This window comes from Pristiophorus japonicus, chromosome 5 (genome assembly GCF_044704955.1).
Source record: "Pristiophorus japonicus isolate sPriJap1 chromosome 5, sPriJap1.hap1, whole genome shotgun sequence".
NCBI classification, from domain to species: domain Eukaryota; kingdom Metazoa; phylum Chordata; class Chondrichthyes; family Pristiophoridae; genus Pristiophorus; species Pristiophorus japonicus.
Window position 1 is genome coordinate 112,088,804 of NC_091981.1, and position 21,348 is coordinate 112,110,151.

At 47.8% G+C, this 21,348-nt stretch overlaps 1 protein-coding gene across 1 annotated transcript in view; it reads right to left on the bottom strand.

Annotated features, from left to right (window-relative positions):
- Positions 1–21,348, bottom strand: part of cmc1 (C-x(9)-C motif containing 1) — a 144,619-nt gene that overhangs the window by 100,951 nt on the left and 22,320 nt on the right. The window contains exon 2 of the mRNA XM_070879945.1: positions 10,151–10,243. Within this exon, the coding sequence (XP_070736046.1) occupies positions 10,151–10,243 (93 nt within the window). The remainder of the gene's footprint in view (positions 1–10,150; positions 10,244–21,348) is intronic.

Sequence of the window (21,348 nt, forward strand, 5' to 3'; positions counted from 1 at the left end):
CCACCATTACTGGTGCTGTTAATTCAAGTCGCTTTCACCGCCATGTTGGGGATTGGCCGGAGAGAAGCCGGAATAGCACATTTATCGAAGGTATAAGTGCACCTGTAAGTAGCTAGGACAAGGGGAGAATGTCACAAATAAGAACATACTGTAAGGGCAAACAGTTCAGGGCTACAAATAGAGCTGGAGCGCCGGGCCCTGGGACATAGTGGGTGAAGGTGCGGCGAATGAGGGTACGGGGTCCAGAAGAGTCGAGGGCCCAGAGGCAGCACAGGCCTGCCCACACTGCGATGTGTGTGTGCACTAGGCCCGTGCAGCAGAGCAAGTCTCCAGTCGTCCTGGTTCAAACCTTACCACTGGACAAAGGCCCGTGTTGTGGCTGGTGTGTACCGGTCATCACACGTTAAAAAATCCACGCACAGGCATCTTCCACCCCTCAATTGGAGTTCAGGACTGGAACATCAGGTCCTTCATTGAAACATCTGTGAACTCTCGTGGAAGCAAGTCATCCTCGTTCGAGGGACTGCCTATAATGATGATGATGTTGGGGGTTTGGTATCGAAATAAGAGGGAAGTTCTGTTTCTGAAATGGACCTGAAATTTTAGTCCAGTTTGAGTGAGTGTGCACAAAGCAATGCACTTGTTGCTCCTGGTTCAGTTCCTGTTAAGCAAATGGTTGATGGGGTGGAACAGACCTTGGGCAGCTAATCCGCACATAATGGAAATTTAGATAAAAACAGAAAATGCTGCAAATACTCAGCAGGTCAGCCAACAGCTGTGGAAAGAGAAACAAGAGTTAATGTTTCAGGTCGATGACATTTCATCATATCTAAAAAAGTTAACTCTGTTTCTCGTGCCACAGATGCTGCCTGATCTGCTGAGTATTTCCAGCATTTTGTATTTTTATTTCAGATTTTCAGCATCCGCAGTATTTTGCTTATGTAAATTTAGGACTTAAAATAAATTCTTTTTTTTTACATAGGTGTAAAAGAGCCAATAACTAATTTTTATATACAGAAAAAAAATACTTGTGTTGTGTTACAGGGTGACCTCAGAATTTTTATAATATGGAGGGGGACCACAGAAGCAAAAAGGTTGAGAATCCCTGCTCTAACTGTACGTAATAAAATACGTAAAAGTAATGTCCTGTACTGGGTGCTCTTGTTTCAGCACCGCAATTAACATGTACTGTTCAAAATTGGTGTTTGATCAAAATTTTAAAAGTGGATCAATGATTATGGCAGCATGTGATTGAAAGTATACACAGGTATTCTAAGCATAACGCCGAAAAGGTGGTGTGCAGAGTGGCTTTTTGCAGAGAGAGCTTAAGTAGCTTTTTCACTCTTTGTTTCATTTTGGTAGGTGTCGTTATCTTTAAGTTTGTTAGGAGAAAGGCTGCGATGGCATCTGCCAAGCCAGTGGAGCAGGTTCCAGGGTTTCCTGCTGGAGTGCAAGAAATACAGGTTTTCGGTGGTTTCTCACTCACGAGCTAATCGGCCTTTGCACAGAGAATCCATAAGTGCTGTTGCTGAGTCCAGGTCTTGAGCGACGTTGAATTGCGTCAGCAGTCTCTCGCTGTCCTCGAACCAGCATGGTACGTATTCTTTCCTGTAGCTGCACGGGATGCTTCTGACGGCCCCCACTTTTAGTAGTCGAGCAAAACTGTCAGTGTTGTTTGGGAACGGTAGTATTCTCTGGATTGTATCCTCGACAATGCTCGTGAAGGTGGGTCATGAAGCCTTACGGATGTTCCATCTTGGTATTGGGACTGAGGTGACGATCGACACCTCGATACCTACATGTACGATCCTGGGTCAGTGTTGTGAGCGGGGGAGGTACTTAAGAATCTTCCGGGAGCGGATGAGCGGCTGTGCTTTGCAGTCACCGGTCGTGAAGCAGAGGTCCGAAGAGCATTCCTTCTGCCAGTGGGCAAAAATAAAGATGCCTGGCTGTATAGCATCGTAAACGAGATGGATATTGGAGGCCAGTGCCCAGTCTTCTAGTTGTTCACCTGCTTGGTCTGCTTTTTGGTAGCCCCACATGTAGTGGTGGCCATTCAAATTGCTGATGCAGCTGGCTGGGTGGTTAGTGGTTGGTAGGGCGATGGAAGGTGGAAAGGCAGCCGGGATCGATGGCATCTACCCTGGATATCTCAAGAACCAGGGCTTAAATGGATCGATGTGGCTTGCCAAACTTGCCTCCAACAACCCTGACACTGGGATAATCCCAGAAGTTTAGCGCCATTCCAAGTCGGTAAGCACCTACCGCTCAGTCGGGGTGGAGGTGCTGACATTTGAGAAATTGCCCTCCTTTACATTTGTGGCGGTGCACGCTACCGCCTTGCCCATGTTCCCGCCCCGTCGGGCAGACGCAGACCCTTTACCAACCAGCAGCGACCCCCCTTCCACCCAGCGTGGGAAATTGCCCCGTGGGAGCAGATCAGCTGCCGCTCAGTGCCCCCGACAATTTCCCCCGGTGGGATGCTGCTAGTGGTTGGGCGGCGCGCCCACCCCTAAAAGGGAGGGTGCACTGCCGCGGCCGGCATTTTATTTTAATGGTCGTCCGACTCTGACAAGGATGGGTTCGACCAGGCCGCCGACAGGCCAAAACCCTCCCTGGTGGCTTTGTGCAAAGCTCGCAGCGGCCCTCCCCCTTTAACTTAAGGGGAGGGACGCTGACGTCATAGGCGTCGCCGCGCTGACCGCCCACCCCGCTACCGAACAACTTCTGCCCCTCATCTGCCCCAAACACCGCCCAGAGAAAAAAAAACTTTTAAGACCTCAATATCGTTCGACTCTGCACCCCATGGATTGGGGCGGAGAAAAATCATTTATATCGGTAGGTGCGCCCCGTTTCATTCAGGGAACAATTTTGGCCCCAGTATGCCATGCTTAACCTTCATCAACACATCTTCAAAATACATACCCTTAGTAAAATTTCTGCTGTGCATGTTCCTGGTGTATGCTTGGAGCACATATCACACAATATGTGCTCTCAGTACATGCCAAAAGCAGGCTCAGCATGTCTTATTCACATTATTTTATACATTTTGTATACAGTCTTCATTACATTCTATGCTTAATCCTCATTGACCTATAGGCCATAATATTATGACATAATTTCTTCCCTTTATAAACTTGAGCATTATTAATGCAGGTTGATAAGAAAGCCCTAACTTTTTATCGCATGGAAAATTATCATGGTACATAAATTAAACTATCTCCATCTATTGATCAAACCTAGCAATTGATTGAAGTGCATCTCTCTTTTAAATATCAGCCTCCTTGGAAGGCAAATCAGTCATTTGAGTTTTTCTTTAGATTAAACTATATAGCATTGTTCAGTCAGGTACCAGACACGGTTTTAATTTTAACTTACCACTAATTTGAAGGGTTCACACTAATGAAAGTATAGAATAATTATACAATATGATGAATGATAAAGGGAAATGACAATAGAAGAGCATTTCTCATCTCAGACCACTAAATCCTTCTCTCAATATTTTCCAGGCACAAGAAAATGTCTAACAGGAAAAAAGTGTCAAAAAATTGTATATTATTTTGCTAATGGATTACTACAATATACATGATCCACCATTATATAGTTATATTCTGTCCAACTATCTCACATGAAGTAGCAGATGTATTACAAAAGTAATGACAACAACTTACATTTCTATGGATGCATTTATTTGTACTAACCGAATTGCAGCCGTTTCTCTGATTGGCTCTCCATTATCATATGACCTATTGCTGATTGGTCCCCTTGGAGGATAAGTCACACCCTGAAGTTTCTTGGATATGGAACCGCCCAGCCTAACTTTTCACATTGTAGCATGATCCATTTGGACTACAGAAGTCAGAAAGGACACATCCCTCCCCCAGCCGAAGTCCCTCCTTACCCCAGCGCAAGTGCATCCTCCCCCAGCCAAAGTCCCATACCCCAGTGCAAGTGCATCCCTCCCCCAGCTGAAATCCCTTACCCCAAATAGCCACTGACCCAAATGAACGGAAATAATGTAAAAAAAAATGTCATGAAATTTACTGACAATAAAAGACAATCAAGTTGCATTGTACAAAACTCTCCAAACATGATTAACAGGTGGCTCGAGGCCCGGTCGAAGACTTGGGGCTCAGCGCTGCAGGTGGCTCGGGACTCAGGGCCTGATCGGAAGCTCGGGGCTGCTCAGGGCCTGATGGATCAGAGGCTTGGGGCCTGATGGATCAGAGGCTCGGGGCTGTCGACTGAGCGGAGGGTCGGGGCTTGGGGCCTGATGGATCGGAGACTCTGGGCTGCCGACTGAGCGGAGGGTCTGGACTCGGGGCTGCCGACTGAGTGGAGGGTCCGGACTCGGGGCTGCCGACTGAGCGGTGGGTCGGGGCTCGGGGCCGAATGGATCGGAGACTCGATGCTGCGGATGATCAGCGGCTCAGCCAACACAGTGGAGGATGCGTTCGGAGGCTCATTTGGCACAATGGAGGCAACATGGTGCTCGGGGCCAGTTCCGGTTTCAGTTTTTGTGAGGGAGGGGGGGAGTGGCAGAGGGAGGACGCATGCGCAAAAAATGGTTAGTGGAAATTGCACTCGGCGGGGGGGGGCGGGGGGGGAAACGGGGGGGGGGGGACGGAGTCTGAAGACGCATGCGCAGAAGCGAGTTAAGATAAATAGTCACTCTGCATTTATAATAACATTTTAATGTAGAAAAACCTCCCATGGCACTTCACAGAGGCATTATCAAACAAAATTTGATGGCAAGCCAAATAAGGAGATATTAGTATGAGTGACCAAAAGCTTAGCTAAAGAGATATGTTTTAAGGAGAGAGAGGTTAAGAGGCAGAGAGCCTTAGGGAGGGAATTCCAGAGCTTCGAGCCTATACGGCTGAAGACACGGCCACCAATGATGGCGTGATGGGAGTGGGGAATGCACTACAGGCCAGAATTGGAGGAGTGCATAGTTTTTCAAGGGCTGGAAGAGGTTCCAGAGATAAGGAGGGGCGAGAAGGGATTTCAGCACGTAGAGATGCTTGGAAGAACTGTGACATACGGAATTGGATTCCTTATAGAAGACCCCACGGTACAACCTGAAGGATCAAATAGTGAACAACCATCAACCGCCTCAGAACTGGTCATGGTAGATGCTGCCACCTTCTACATAGATGGAAGATTAAAGCATCCCCATCATGTGACTGTGAAGCTCCTAACCAGACCCGCTGCTCTCAAAGAAAATTCACAGGTAGCCTATAAGATATCCATGCTGGTATGTTGGAAGATTTGGCCTGGATATCCAACTTAGGTATTGACATTTGATTTGCTTTGCTACTACAATAGAAAAGAAGCAGCTCGTAGACGAGAATTTTTAAATCAAGGTGTTGGTGGACCTGAAGTCAATGTAGGCCAGCGAGCACAAGGGCGATAGGTGAACAGGACTTGCTGTAGGTTAGGAAATGGGCAGCAGCGTTTTGGATGAAGTCAAGTTTATGGAGGGTGCAAGATTGAAGTCCGGCCAGGAGGGCATTGAAATAGTCGAGCCTAGTGGTAACAAAAGCATGGATGTGGGTTTTAGCAGCTGATAAGCTGAGGCAGGAGCTGAGATAGGTCTTTATGATAGAGAGAATTTGGGATCGGAGGCTCAGCTCAGGTTCAAATAGGACGCCAAGGTTGAGAATTGTAAGAATAAAAGTGTTTAGTAATGATAAAATTGATATAAATAAATGTTAAAAGGGTAGATTATATGGAAAGGCTGTAGTGTTGAAAGAAACAAAATGGATGACTTCCCCAAGTTCATGTCAGCATGGCTTTGAAACTCACCAAACTAGAACAGGTGTTAATTGGAAAGCCAATAACCTAATCAAGAAATGGCACCGGCCCTCCAGACAGACACATGTATAAGGAGACGTCAATCAGGAATGGCCCTGGAACCAAGATCCAATCCTGAGGCTTTCTGAGAAACAATGGCCTTATGGGGTATAATAAGTCAAGTCAAAGATTGCTGGGTTTCCTCTTCTTCTCTCTTTTCTTAAGCACATGGCAAAAGCAGGACCTTCCTCTACAGACAAAGAAGCAGGCCAGAAGGAAGTGACGTATACATTTTTTATACCTTTTTATAAATCATTATTGTAACATCATTGTATCTGTTGTAACTAAGTAGATCCGTAGGATGGCTGGCGACTGATGATGGCTGTGCATGTGTGTGTGTTTAATCAACTATTCCAAATTGTTTTAAAAGAATCGGTCTTGCTGTCAATTTAATGCCAGAGATTTAGAAATCTTACAGAACAGTGATTTAGCCTGAGATAGTGGCAAGGGAATGGAGTTTGTGGCAGTGACTGAAAGTGATGATTTCAATCTTCTCGATGTTTAATTGGAGGAAATTTCTGCTCATGTAATACTGGATGTCAGACAACACCGAGAAAGTGGAGGGATAGAGAGAGGTGGTGATGCAGTAGAACTAAGTGTCGTCAGATTACATGTGGAACCTTACATCATGATGATGTCACTGAGGGGCAGCATGTAAATGAGAAATAAGACAGGCCACAGAATAGATGCTTGAGGAACTCCAGAGATAATGGTATGGGGCGAGAAGAGAAGCCATTGCAGGAGATTCCCTGGCTAGGATTGGCTAGGTGAGAGTGGAACCAGGTGTGGGTTGTACCACTCAGCTGGACAACGGAGAAGAAGCATTGGAGGAGGATGGTATGATCAGCTACATCAAAGACTGCACAGAGATCGAGAAGGATTAGTACAATACGGTCACAGACACAGAGAATGTCATTTAAGAGCTATAACAAGGGTGGAAAACCTGATTGGAGAGGTGCAAACATGGAATTGCAGGAAAGACGTGCATGGATTCGGGAGGCAACATGTCCAATAACTTTGGAAAGGAAAAAATGGTTGGAGAAGTGGTAGTAGTTTGCAAGGTAAAAGGGGGCAAGGGGGTGTATTTTGAGGAAGGGGGTGATGATAATAGATTTTAAAGAGAAGGGGACAGTACCGGAGGAGAGGGAACAGTTAGTGAACGCAAAGGAGAGTGGGCAAGGTGAGTTGAGATAGATGTTGAAACCACCGGGAATGAGAAGTCGCTCAGTGCCGAGGCTAAGAAAGGAAAGCAGTAAGGGTGTCTCAGTGAGAAACTGGGGTGGGGCTTGGTGGTCAGTAGAGAATGAGCATTTTAAACTGGAAGCGAGAGAGGTGGAACAAAGTAAGGTGCTCAAAGTAGAAGGTATCAGAGGAGTATTGGGACAGACCAAGGTGAGATTTGGTGATCATGGCCACACCATCACTGTGGCGGTTTAGGCAAGGTCATGTGATAGAAGGTAAAGCTGAGCGTGGAGGGTTCAGTAACGGCAAGATGTCATCACCCATGATTCAAGTTTGAGTCAGGCCGTGATCTCAGTGCACACATCCACAATAAGATCATGAATAACGAGGGCCTTGCTCGCAAGTTAATGGACATCCTGGAGGGAGTACAGAGTGGGTTAAAGATTGTTCATCACTGGTGAAGTCCATGGGGACAGCAATGGGGGGAGTGAACTGGACAGAAAAGGGGTATGCAAGATTAGCGCCACACCCCAAGCAGCGCATATATGTATGTAGAGAGAGAGAGAGAGAATCATATTTAAATATATCTTTATATGTCTAATCTGTTGGAAAATGCATTAATGTGCTAAAGATCTATATTTCCCAGCGAACATGCCCCTTAACCACTTAGAAAATGAAAGTAGTGCATGATGTGTGGAATACCCATTTATAAAATTGTTACCTGTCCACAAAATGGTTCCATGGATGCCAGCTGTACCCTGCAGTTGTGCAAGACAGTGATGTTCAGCAAGCTATTTTGTAACTCCAGAATTGTAGTCCAACATAAACTTCGAGCAGGGGTTACTGGTGATCAGGAAACAGAATCCTGTGTGATTTCCCTCCCGCTCCCTAATCGAAGGCTTGGGAGCAACACTGGGCGGGGGGCGGGGGGGTCAGTGAGGATCGGGGGCAGAGAGCGTCACGGGGCGGGGGTCAGTGAGGATCGGGGGCAGGGAGCAGCACTGGGCAGGGGTCAGTGAGGATCGGGGGCAGGGAGCGTCACGGGGCGGAGGTCAGTCAGGATCGGAGGCAGGGAGCGTCACAGGGCGGGGGTCAGTGAGTATCGGGAGCAGGGAGCAGCACGGGGCGGGGGTCAGTGAGTATTGGGGGCTGGGAGCGTCACGGGGCGGGGTTCAGTGAGGATCGGGGACAGGGAGCAGCACGGGGCGGGGGTCAGTGAGTATTGTGGGTCGGGAGCAGCACGGGGCGGGGGTCAGTTAGGATCGGGGACAGGGAGCGTCATGGGGCGGGGGTCAGTGAGTATTGGGGGCCGGGAGCAGCACGGGGCGGGGGTCAGTGAGGATCGGGGGCAGGGAGCAGCACGGGGCGGGGGTCAGTGAGTATTGGGGGCAGGGATCAGCACGGGGCGGGGGTCAGTGAGTATTGGGGGCTGGGAGCGTCACGGGGCGGGGTTCAGTGAGGATCGGGGACAGGGAGCAGCACGGGGTGGGGGTCAGTGAGGATCGGGGGCAGGGAGCAGCACGGGGCGGGGGTCAGTGAGTATTGGGGGCTGGGAGCGTCACGGGGCGGGGTTCAGTGAGGATCGGGGACAGGGAGCAGCACGGGGCGGGGGTCAGTGAGTATTGTGGGTCGGGAGCAGCACGGGGCGGGGGTCAGTGAGGATCGGGGGCAGGGAGCGTCACAGGGCGGGGGTCAGTGAGGATCGGGGGCAGGGATCAGCACGGGGCGAGGGTCAGTGAGTATTGGGGGCAGGGAGCAGCACGGGTCGGGGGTCAGTGAGGATTGGGGGCCGGGAGCAGCACGGGGTGGGGGTCAGTGAGTATTGGGGGCAGGGAGCAGCACGGGGCGGGGGTCAGTGAGGATCGGGGGCAGGGAGCAGCACGGGTCGGGGGTCAGTGAGGATTGGGGGCCGGGAGCAGCACGGGGCGGGGGTCAGTGAGGATCGGGGGCAGGGAGCAGCACGGGGCGGGGGTCAGTGAGTATTGGGGGCTGGGAGCGTCACGGGGTGGGGGTCAGTGAGGATCGGGGGCAGGGAGCAGCACGGGGTGGGGGTCAGTGAGGATCGGGGGCAGGGAGCAGCACGGGGCAGGGGTCAGTGAGGATCGGTGGCAGGGAGCAGCACGGGACGGGGGTCAGTGAGTATTGGGAGCTGGGAGCGTCACGGGGCGGGGGTCAGTGAGGATCGGGGGCAGGGAGCAGCACGGGGCGGGGGTCAGTGAGGATCGGGGGCAGGGAGCGTCACGGGGCGAGGGTCAGTGAGGATCGGGGGCAGGGAGCAGCACAGGGCGGGGGTCAGTAAGGATCGGGGGCAGGGAGCAGCACTGGTCAGGGGTCAGTGAGGATCGGGGGCAGGGAGCGTCACGGGGCGAGGTTCAGTGAGGATCGGGGGCAGGGCACAGCACGGGGTGGGGATTAAGGAATGATCGGCGGCCAGAGGAGCGGTGAGGGTGGTCAGAGGGGCAGATCCGAGGGCCGGAGGGGAAGGGGGGGCTCCGCATGGGTGGGGGGGTGGGGGGGGAAGGAAAGTGTAAAGGTGCTTAACTCCAGGATCCAGCAGTCCTCGTCTTACTTTAGCTGCTGGGTTTCACGAGGCCTGCAAAACCCTACCAGCTCAAGTTACATTCAGAATGGAATTTAAGTCAGAGCCTTCCAGCCTCATTATAATATTGAAATGGACGACCTGCCTGCCACCCGCTCACCCCATCCCGCCGCTGTTAAAACCGGAAATGGTGGGTTAGAGGCGGGTTCTGGTCGGGATTCAGATTTTTAACACTTTAGCTTTTCAACACTTTAGCTTTTCATACATCTCCTACCATTTTTTTAGGTTAAAATTCCCGCTATAGCGTCCCAGCTGTCACTCTGGTTGAGAGCAGCTCGCAGCACATACCAGGAACTGAATCTGCAACTTTTTAATCTGTGTGGTTCAGTACAACACAGTGTGCATTTATAAACTTGGTCATACAACTTTCTAATGTTCTTGTTGAATAATGTAGTGTTGAATTACAGTAATATAATGAATATTGCATCTTTCGTCACAAGCACTACTGCTTGAATGCACTGCATACATCTAACACTGCTGCAGAAATACTGCCACCAAAGAGTACATCATTACCTTCCACTTTATCTGAACAGAGTTCCTTGGCCTTCTCCCTCACCATTTTGGGGATAAGAACATCTTTCTCCACATGCCGAAGTAGATTCACCTCTGTAAGATATAAAAGTGGAAATGTTATTGCTAGCTTAGCAGAGAGCAGAAAGCAGAGAGTGGATGAATGTTAGGATCTTTCCCTTACACTCAGATTTGCTGATTAGGATAGTGTGTGACTCAGCGAATCATAGACCAGGTATTTACATATAGTGTCACCACCACTTTTTCAAAATAAAAGCCCTAACAATCCGTTACTGGATTGTTTTTCCAACCCACTCCCATTTCACCCACCAAAAAAAAACAACAACCTACGAGGAGCGCTTGTGCCCGAAAAGTGCAAAGTATTTTTTAAGTAAGTAGTCATCTGAACTCTAATTTACAGTTTTTACTATATAATACGTTCAGGTGTAGGACAAAGAGCGACTTTTAAAACATATTAAGTAAACATAATAAATTAAAGAGTAAATCATTCAATAAACAATAACTTTTACAAATCTGTCGGAGTCTGGAGCGTTGTATGTGGCATGCATGATGTGGAACTGCCTGGACTCGCGTATCAGGCAGGGGGAATACATAAGCATAAAGTGCATGAAGGATGCACTCCTCAAGCAGAAAGTTGCAAAGCTTGAGAGTCAACTAGATAGATATTCCGGAGGGAGAACGTTATCTCGAGCTGACATTCCAGAGCGTGGTTGCCCCACAGGTTACTTGGAGTAGAGAAGCTGCTAACCGAGGACAGTGCGGCTCTTTGTCGGCCGGCGCGGACACGATGGGCCGAAATGGCCTCCTTCTGTGCTGTAAATTTCTATGTTTCTAAGAGAGACTGGTGACTACCAGTAGATAAGGCAGGAAGTGGCAGATAAGGGTAGAAAGGGCATCATCTGTAGAGCTGGATTTGCCCAATATGTATACCTATTTATATACCAGTGATGTGGACAAAAAAGGTGACATAGAGGAGAGTTACCATGAGTTACTAAAAGGCACTGAGGAGCCAGTGGTTAGCTGTGGGGGAAAGAGTACGGGTGGCATGAATAGGAGTGGTGATTGTAGGAGATTCTATAGTCAGTTTCTTCTGTAGACGTGATCCAGTGTCCCAAATGGTATGTTGCTTCCCAGGTGCCAGAACATCACAAAGTCAATACAAAAATTCTGGAATGGGAGGGTGAGCAGCGAGAGAATGTGGTTCAAGTGGGAACCAATGACATAGATAGGAGTAGATTTGAAGTTCTGCAAGATTTTAATTTCTAGATTAAAAAGCTGAACCTCCAGGGTAGTAATATCTAGGTTATGGACCAGTCAGGGAGAGAAAGATTAGGATTGTCAAAACATGGCTTGAAGAATGGTGTAGAAGGGAGGGTTTCAGATTCCTAGAACACTATGACCACATTTGGGGCCAAGGGAAGGCTGCTTTCAGATACACGTGTCTCCCTGCGAGAAGGATATATAGGGCAGTGGTGAAAGATTTAAATGGGGGGAAATCCACACTAAGTCAGAATGTGTGAGAAAAAGACTAGCAGGACATATGGGCAGAGTGGGGACAGTTACCCGGATAAGAGTTCCGTAAAGGAATGCAAGCTGCAAAAGAAGTAGTGTGAGTAAGATGTACAAATTCAGCTCAGATGGTATGATGTAGTAGCCATTACAGAGACTTGGCCAAAAGCTGAGCACGATTGGAAGCTAAATATTCCAGGCTACAGGGTCTTTAGAACGGAAAGGGAAATTGGGAAAGGAGAGGGAGTAGCAATATTGATAAAATACACAATTACAGCAGTGGAAAGAAGGGATTTTATTAAAGGTAATCAGGCATTGGGAACACTATGGGTTTAATTTAAAGAACAACGAAGGATACAAGATTTTGGTAAAAGTTGTCTAGACCTCCTGATAGTACTGATGTAGTGGGTGGGTGGGGGTGGGGATGAGATATATTAATACAGAGATATGGGAAACATGGAGCAAAAACATTTAGTTAGAACACGAGATTTTAATTTTCACATAGACTGGGAGAAGCAGAACAGCTCAAGTAGTAAAGACAATAACATTTTTAGAATGTATTAGGGACAGATTTCTAAACAATGGGCAGTAGAAATAATGGTGAGGCTCATAGCGCTCACCGTTATTTATGTGGAAATCAGACAGCAACTTCTGGCGACTACACATGCAGTTAAATGCAGAAATCTAGAAGTTGCTGTCCCAGATGGGACGTTGCTCCAAAAGCTTCCCGAAAACAGTATCTTGTCGTCTGGCTCCCCATTAAAATACATTGAATGGCAAGCGGTTCCTGTACTTATCTCATAGATATAAACTAAACTTGCCAGAAGTTAGGGCTTGTCCATTTCAATGCAAGTACCTTTTTAATAGCATGGTAAGACTTGCTTACTGCCAAACAACCTCTTTGGCACTGAAAATTAACTTTTACAAATATGGAGTCTCATTCCTTCAGATTTTAATTAGTGTTGGAGATTTAAAAAAAGATGAGTAACTAAAGATTTTTAAATTTTATTTTATCTTTCTCTCTTAAAACAACCTTTCTTTCCTTCTTTATTTTTCTTTCAGTACCTGATTAGACATTAAATTAAATAATCTAACTGACGCTTCCGAGTTTAGACTTGTGCTGCTAATTATCGATTCTTCAATCTGATTGGTTAAGGAGATACACAATTGCTTTTACAGGTTCCAGGTGCTTTGTAGAGAGTGCTACGCTTTTTGGATAGTTGGCTGATAGGAACTCGAAGTAAAAAAGCCCACAGAAAAACTAACAGCTGACACCAATTCATATGTTGACCGCAAAATCCACCCAGAAACAGGCCATACTGGAATTAGTAATGAACCACAATTCGTTAACAGTCTGACAGTGAGGGAACATCTTACAAATAGTGACCATAATATGACTAAATTGCCCCTTTTTGCAATGCCTGTTAGTGCCTCCGGGAGGTGTAACAGGGCGCAAAATGGGTTTTGCCCAGGCATGGCGCAAAAATCACCCCCCACGTAATTGGATGGGCGTTTTGCAGAGGTGCTACAAGGTAGCACTTCACTCCTGCCGGGAGCGCCCTGCTCAGCTGCGCGCAGTGATGATGAAGTCTTAGGGAAAGTGTTATGAGAGGAGAGGGGATAAAGATATGTTGTTGCCCCCAGCGGGGTTGACGTCTCCGCCGGCCACAGCGCCCACCAGCTGAGGGCCCATGAGCCACAGTACTCCCTCCTCAAGATCGGAGAGGGTTCGCAGGTCAGATAACCCCTCCTCCAGTCCTTTGCTGCTCCTGTCTCTTATGTGTCATTTTGGCATGCAAAAGAATTGGTGTAAGAGTCCAGCAATGTATGTGGAAGATATGCCTACCGTGGTTGAATAGATGTGAGTGTGAGTATCTGCAGCTGCTTGGTGGCTCAATGGTGTGGAAGTGGTGGTTTGCACAGTGTGCGCAGACAGAGGTTGAGAAGCTGGTATGGAGGAGGTATGGAAGCTTGGTCTTCTCTGTTGGCCGACACCTCCCGGGCTACCTTTTGCCACATGGCACGGAACACCTGCGGTGATAGCTGACTTCCCTAGGCAGGGAAGAGGGAGTTCCTCCTGGTCTCTAGTGCCCCCACCAATGCCTCCAGAGCCACATTGCTGAATCTCGTGGTCCTCTCCCTTGAAGGGGGTTTGCAGCAGCCATTTCAGTTCCTTCTCGAACTCCACAGATGAGTGAAGGAGTTGAGCAATGCTGAAAACGAGCATCAGCAGGTTCAAATAACTATCCCTTTAAGAGCCAGACGGAGCTGGAGTTAGGATTGAAGGCTGATTGATTATAATGGAACTCAGCTGAAATTGGGTAAGTGGCTGTGAATAGCGCCCCTGCAGTGCCTAGCTGAGGCCATTAGCACCTTTACTGCCCCCTCGCTCCTGGGGTGAAAACGCCCAAGTAGCTACAATTTGGCAACCCATCTTGTGGGCGCTAACTTTTCTCCGAGAAAAAAATTACCATCCCAAATGGGCGCTGGGCAATTTCACGCCCAAAGGCTTCACATATAATTAAGTAACCATGGTCAACAAATGAAGTAAGAGACAGTATCAAGCTAAAAGAAAAGGCATACACAAGTGCATGGAAAAAGTGAAAATCTAGTGTACTGGGGAAAAGCAAGGGATGCAAAGGTAGTAATAAGTGGCGCAAATGGGAATATGAAGAAAACATGCAAGGGATATCAAAGCTAACAGCAAAAGTTTTAACAAATATATTAGAAGAAAAAGAGAATTAAGGGTAAAAGGGAATAGCCTATTAAATACAGATGCAGGCAAGACGAGATTAGATAATAAGGAAATGGCAGACTTGCTAAATGAGTGCTACCTCTGTTTTCATAATGGAGAAAGAGAACAAAATACCAGCAATAGAAGGGAACCTAAGTCAATGGGAGGAACTTAGTGGATTAATGGTAACGGAGAAAACAATATGACTTAAGATAGACACATTTCCAGGACTAAATGGTTTCCACCCCAGCCTATGAAAAAAAATTGGGGAAGAAATTGCAGATGCATTACTCATAATTTTCCAAAGCTCTCTAGATTTAGGAATTGTGCCCTTCAATTCGAAGAGTGCAAATGTCACTTAATTATTTAATAAGGGAGAGAGGGAGGGAGAAACCTGCTAACTACATACCTATCAGTTTATCATTAATTGTAGGGAAGTTACTGGACACTATCACAAGGGACAGAGTCACTGAGCTCTTGGCCAAGTATTAGCTGGTCAAAGAGAGTCATCGTGGATTTGTGAGGGGAGGTTATGTCTGAGTAATTGAGTTGAATTTTTTGAGCTGGTCGCTAACATGGTGGCTAGGGGGGTGTCTATAGATGTCGTGTATATGGACTTCCAAAGGCATTTGATGAGGATCCACACAAGAGCAATAATGAAAGTGTACAGAATTGGAGGTAACCTTGTGATGGGGGCAGTAATTAATTGGGAGGTAGGAGACAAAGAGTAGAGATAATGGGTCAATTTTCTGATTGGCGGGATGTGACAGGTGGTGTTCCCCAGGGATCTGTATTGTGGCTGCAGCTTTTCACCGTATATATTAATGAGTTGAATGAGGATTAGAGAGTTGCATATCCAAGTTTGCAGATGGCACTAAGTTAGGAGGGACTAAGTTAGTTGTCTGAGCGGTAGCAGAAAATTACAAAGTGGTTAAGCATGTGGGCAAAACTATGGCAGATGGAGTTCAATGGGGGAAGTGTCAGGTCACCCACTTTGGACCTGGGAAAGACAAATGTTTTCTTAAATGGTGAGAGACTAGAAGTTGTGGAGGAGCAAAGGGATTTAGGTGACTATGTACACAAATCACTAAAAGCTAGAGCTTAGTACAAAAAGGCTAATGGAATGTTGGCCTTTATCTCAAGAGGATTGGAATACAAAAATGAGGAAGTGATGCTTCAGTTGTACAGAGCCTTGGTTAGACCCCATCTACAGTACTGCAACCAGTTTTGAGCACAACACCTCACCTGAGAAAAGGTATATTGGTCTTGGAAGAGGTACAGCACAGATTCTTCAGAATGATACCACAGCTTAAAAAGCATAATTATGAGGACAAACTGTATAAACTTGGCTTGTATTTCCCTTGAGTTTAGAAGGTTTAGGGTGATCTAATTAGATGTTTAACATGACAAAGGGATTCGATTGGGTAGATACAGAGATATTATTTTCTCTGGTGGGCTAAGAAAGAGGGCATAATAAAATTAGAGCTAAGCCATTTAGGAGTGAAATCAGGAAGCATTTTTTCCCACACAAGTGGAAATCTGAAACTCATTCCATCAAAAGGTTGTGGATGCTGGGTCAATTGAATTTTTCAAGTCTGAGATCAATTGATTTTTGTTGGATGATGATATCAAAATGGTAAATGGAGTTGATGTATAGATCAACCATTATCCAATTGAAAGGCAGAACAGGCTCGAGGGGCTAAATGGTCTACTCCTGTTCCTATGTATGCATGAAAACCAGTAAACTGCTTAAAAACAAAATCTTTCTAATTGCATATTAGCATAAATATTACAGTTTATTTTTCCCTTCTACCGCTGTTGGAACTTTATAGTATTAAAAAAAACGAAATAATTCAGTTAATGCATGCTTTATCAGTTGCACTAAAACTTATCAGCACTTTCAATATTTTATTAAAAAAATATTAAGAACATTAAGTATACTTGTTACTCCAATATTAGCTGTTGGTCAAAACCGTAAAAATGTAAAGGATAAAAAAATTAATAACTTGTATTTATAAAGCGCCTTTAATGTAGTGAAACGTCCCAAGGTGCTTCACAGGAGTATTATGCAAAATAATTTGACACTGAGCCGCTAAGTAGAAATTAGCACAGGTGACCAAAAGTTTGGTCAAAGAGGTAGGTTTTAAGAAGCATCTTGAAAGAGGAAAGAGGTAGAGAGGCGGAGAGTTTAGGCAGAGAATACCAGAGCTTAGGGCCTAGGCAACATCAAGGCACGGCCACCAATGGTTGAGCGATTATAATCAGGCATGCTCAGGAGGGCAGAATTAGAGGGCAGCATAACAGTTCCTTTAAATCTTTCAGAACTTCATTAATAGAGCTGAGTATGTGTGCATGGTACTACTATGCTAATAGCATTCAAAGTTATATATGTCTGATTATAACAACTGATTACAGAAATCCCAGCCCTTTAATCTAATAACTGAATAAAATGTCCTACAAATAAAAGCAATAAAACACTTATGGGGCCCGAAATTAGTTATTACATGAGGTCCGCCATTTCTCGACGGTATGCCGGTGGTGTGTCGTTTCAAACCGCCGCCATACCGCCTAGATCGAAGAGAGCAATTTTGGTCGCTCTTTTTTCGACGGTATGCGAGCGGTGTGCAGCGGGTGGTAACATTGTAGTCGATCCAGATCGACTTTCTTTTTGATGAAAAGTGCGGCACTGAACTGCGCATGCGTGATTTTATCCCCCTCGTTTTTTTCAGAAAAGCTTTTTACCCACGATTTTGGGGGTCAGGGGTCATCCGCGCATGCGCAGTGAGTTGAAGCCGAAGGAGAGAGTGAGAAGGTGCAGCAAGCTAGTCGAGGGTTCGTTGGTTTAATAACAGATTGCAGAGTTAAAAAATATTCATAACAAATAATAATTATACAGTTTGAATAATAAGACATATTTTACAAATCAAAAATCATAACAACATAAATATAATGGAAATGTTAAAAAAAAAAAGTCGAAGCGCAGGAACATTGAAAAGGACGGGAGGTTGAGGGCGCCCACCTTCGACAAGACGGAGTTATCTGCCCTTCTCGAGAATATTACGGAGAGGTACTCCGACCTAACGAAGGGCAGTCGTGGAAAGCCCCCCGCCCCCAAAGAAGTATAAGATATGGGACGAGATCGGGGAGGCTGTGTCATCCACAAGTACCATGGTACAGACCGGGGAAAGGTGCTGTAAGAGGTGAAATGACCTGGTGAGGGTAGCACGAGTAAGTAATGATTTTATTTATGCAGCCCCCCATGTGCCATGTACCATGTAAATGTAGGTTCAGTGTCACACGGATGATGTTATTTATCTTAAGGTTACGGCAATGTATTTGTGCTTTTAGGCATTGCCAAGAGGATCAACGCATGTTTTGATGTGGGTGTGTCAGAACCTGTGTGTCTGCGATGTTAAATGGACTGAATATTTTTTATTTCATTTACTTCATCTGCAATAGCAGCCAATCAGCAGTGTACGGTGGGGGGAGGACCCACAACCCAAGAGCCATTGACAGAAATAGAGATCCGTGCCCTGTCCTTGGTCGGGGATAGCAACCGTGCCACCACTGGCATTGGAGCTGACCCACTCACACAGGATGGTAAATTGAATACAATCCCCAGTCTGTGTTGCGGTCCTGTCATGTCATATAATGGAACTGGAACTGTAATGTTGGCCTCATGTAATGTAATGTAAGTATATTGCACTGTAATGTTGGGTTCATGTGATGTACTGCAATGTTGGGGGCATGTAACGCAATGCATATATATATGGTCTGTTTGCGATATGTAATGCAGTAATACAGCAGTGGTGGACATTTAAGTAAGACTGTGCTGAGTCACTATACTCATGTAACCCTGACCCCTCTCCTGATGCCAAGCATTTTTAAATGTTGTTTTGTACTTCCAGTCTCAGACGATTCAGACCACACCTCCACAGAGAGACCAGATGAGAGACCCACTGCCTCCACCTCTGACGTCACCCAGCCCTATCCCGACATCACCACTGGTAGAGACGAAGACGAAGAGGAAGGGGAAGAGCCGCTGATCCTGGAGCCATTGGAGGTGGGGGTGGGGGTGGAGATGGAGGAGGATACACCAGTTCCATGTGGACCAGCTGGAACATCCTCCACCACCGAGTCTGTATTCAGGGGATTCTCCCGTGGCTCCTCTGATTCTGTGGGACCAAGTGGTGTGCAGCAATGCACCCCCAGTGTTGAAGCGCTTTTGCCGCAGCGATGGAGGTTGGTGCAGGAAAGGTCGGTTGCTGTAGGTGTGTACCAGGACATGGTGTGTCTGTCACAGGCCAGCATCAACATAGGTCGAGAGCTACACAAGGCCATGGCTACGATAGCCGCAAACATCGTGGCTCTATCAGAACGGCAGTCAGAGGATATGCCGCATCTGATCACCGCGATGGAGTGAACCGCCGACTCCGTTGATGCCATGCGGCAATCGACGGGATCGGGACATGGCGCGAAATCCCCATGTGCCATAGTAGTCAGGTCGACAGCACCTGAGGGTGAGGAGCTGCCAGCAGATTCCGTCCCTGAAGCCGTGCCTTCCACATCACGAGCTTCTCCTGTGACCCCATTTAATGGGCCCAAGTTTCCACACGCGCCTAGAACGGCGCAGTCCCGACCTGGACGCCCGTTTTTCGCGCCACGTGCGCCTAAAAAAATCCTCGGTATTCTCCACCTACTTGCAGGTCCTCTGGCCCTCGGCGCAGCCAGCACGAGCTGTGGAGGGGGGGCCCCGAAGCACGCAGCCCCTAGCCCTGGCTGAATGGCCTCACTGAGGCTGCATGAATAAGGCTCCTCCCACGGCCAGCTCCTGCTCCCCCCCACCCCCGACCAGACCCGACACCCGCTCCCCGCCCCCCCCCTGCCTCCGGACCAGACCCGACACCTGCTCCCCCCCCCCCACCTCCGGACCGGACCAGACCAGACCCGACACCTGCTCCCCCCCCCCCCCCACCTCCGGACCGGACCAGACCAGACCCGACACCCGCTCCCCGCCTCCCCCCTGCCTCCGGACCAGACCCGACACCCGCGCCCCCCCAGCCTCCGGACCAGACTCGACACCTGCTCCCCGCACCCCTCTGCCTCCGGCCCAGACCCGACACCCGCTCCCCCCCCCCCCGCCTCCGGACCAGACCAGACCCAACACCCGCTCCCCGCCCCGCCCCCCCCCCCTGCCTCCGGACCAGACCCGACACCCGCGCCCCCCCAGCCTCCGGACCAGATCCGACACCCGCGCCCCCCGCCCCCCCCGACTGACCCGACCCGCGCTCCTGTTCCCGCTCCCCGCCCCCCCGACTGGACCCAACCCGACCCGCGCTCCCGCCCTCCGACCCGACCTCCCCCCCACTGGACCTGACCCGACTCCCGCTCCCGGACTGGATCTGACCTCCCTACCTCTCTCTCACTCCTCCCTCTCCGCACCCCCGACCCCCCCCCACCCCCCGACCCGACCCAACCCAACGCCACCTACCTGTAAATCTGGTGCTGGGGACTGGCCGGCAGCCTTCGGTCCCGAAAGGCCTGCCTGAAGCACTTTCACACAGGTAGGAAGATGATTTATTTAATCTTTTCTTTGCTTATAAATGTTTATTCAGGTTGGATTTATTTGTATAATATTTGTATAAGTATAAATAAGGATTTATTATAGAATTTAATGACTTCCCTTCCCCCCCCCCCCCCCCCACCTCGTTCTGGACGCCTAATTTGTAACCTGCACCTGATTTTTTAATGTGTAGAACAGGTTTTTTCAGTTCTACAAAAATCTTCACTTGCTCCATTCTACTTTAGTTTGGAGTACGTTTTCACTGTGGAAACTTTCAAATCAGGCGTCAGTGGCCGGACACGCCCCCTTTTGAAGAAAAAATTCTGTTCCAAAGTAGAACTGTTCTACCTGACGAGAACTGCAGAAAAAAAAATGTGGAGAATTGCGATTTCTAAGATAGTCCTTTCTCCACCAGTTGCTCCTAAAAATCAGGCGCAAATCATGTGGAAACTTGGGCCCATTGTGCCTGCAATGTCTGACCCCCAACGACAGCAACAGCACTCGGGGTGCGCTGCTGCATGCTAGCTTGGTACCACCCCGGGGAGGTTCGGGCTCAGGGGCAGTGGGAAAGGGAAGGGCAGGAGTAAGAAATGGGGGAATAGTCCCAAGGGTGGTGTAGCACGCGACCGAGGTCGAGGACAGTAAAGGGTCTTTTGTTTTACTTGTTCATTTAATAATTGAAGTTTCAAGTTGTTAAAGTTTTGTTAAAGTTGTTACAGTTGTTTTATAGTTATGTTTTACAAAGTTTTAAAATTGTTGTTTTTTTTACATAAATGTTGGAATTGAATTTAAGCACTCTCTTGTACAGTGTCAAATTTTTGGGGTAACAGTCATCAGGGTTCCAAAATGCAGCTCTCCACATTCAAGCAAAGCGTTCATTTATGAGCTGCTGACATAACAATTTTGCAGTGGCATACGCTCCGCATGCCCTCTGCTGTGATGTTGGGAGGGGTGGTGCCATGGGTTCACCTGGAAGCTCCTCGTCATCCTCCTCCCCCTCATTTTTCTTTCGTTCCTCCTCCGTCTCCTGCACTCTCTCCTCAGGTGGTCCTGTAGTCCACTGTGGCAATTCTTGTCCCCGCATGATTGCTACATTATGCAACATGCAACACACCACTGTGAACTGAGCAACCTGCTCAGGATGGTATTGCAGCCTGCCTCTCAGGTGGTCCAAGCATCTAAAGCATTGCTTCATAATATTACATGTGCTATATGGCTCTTATTATATCGTTGCTCAGCTTCTGTCTGAGCGTTCCACAGCGGGGGCAAGAGCCAGGTGGCTCTTTGTACCCCAGCATCAAGCATTTACCTTGTGGCTCAGACTTCAACAGGTCAGACACAGTGCTCTCATGCATGTGCGCATCATGAATGCTC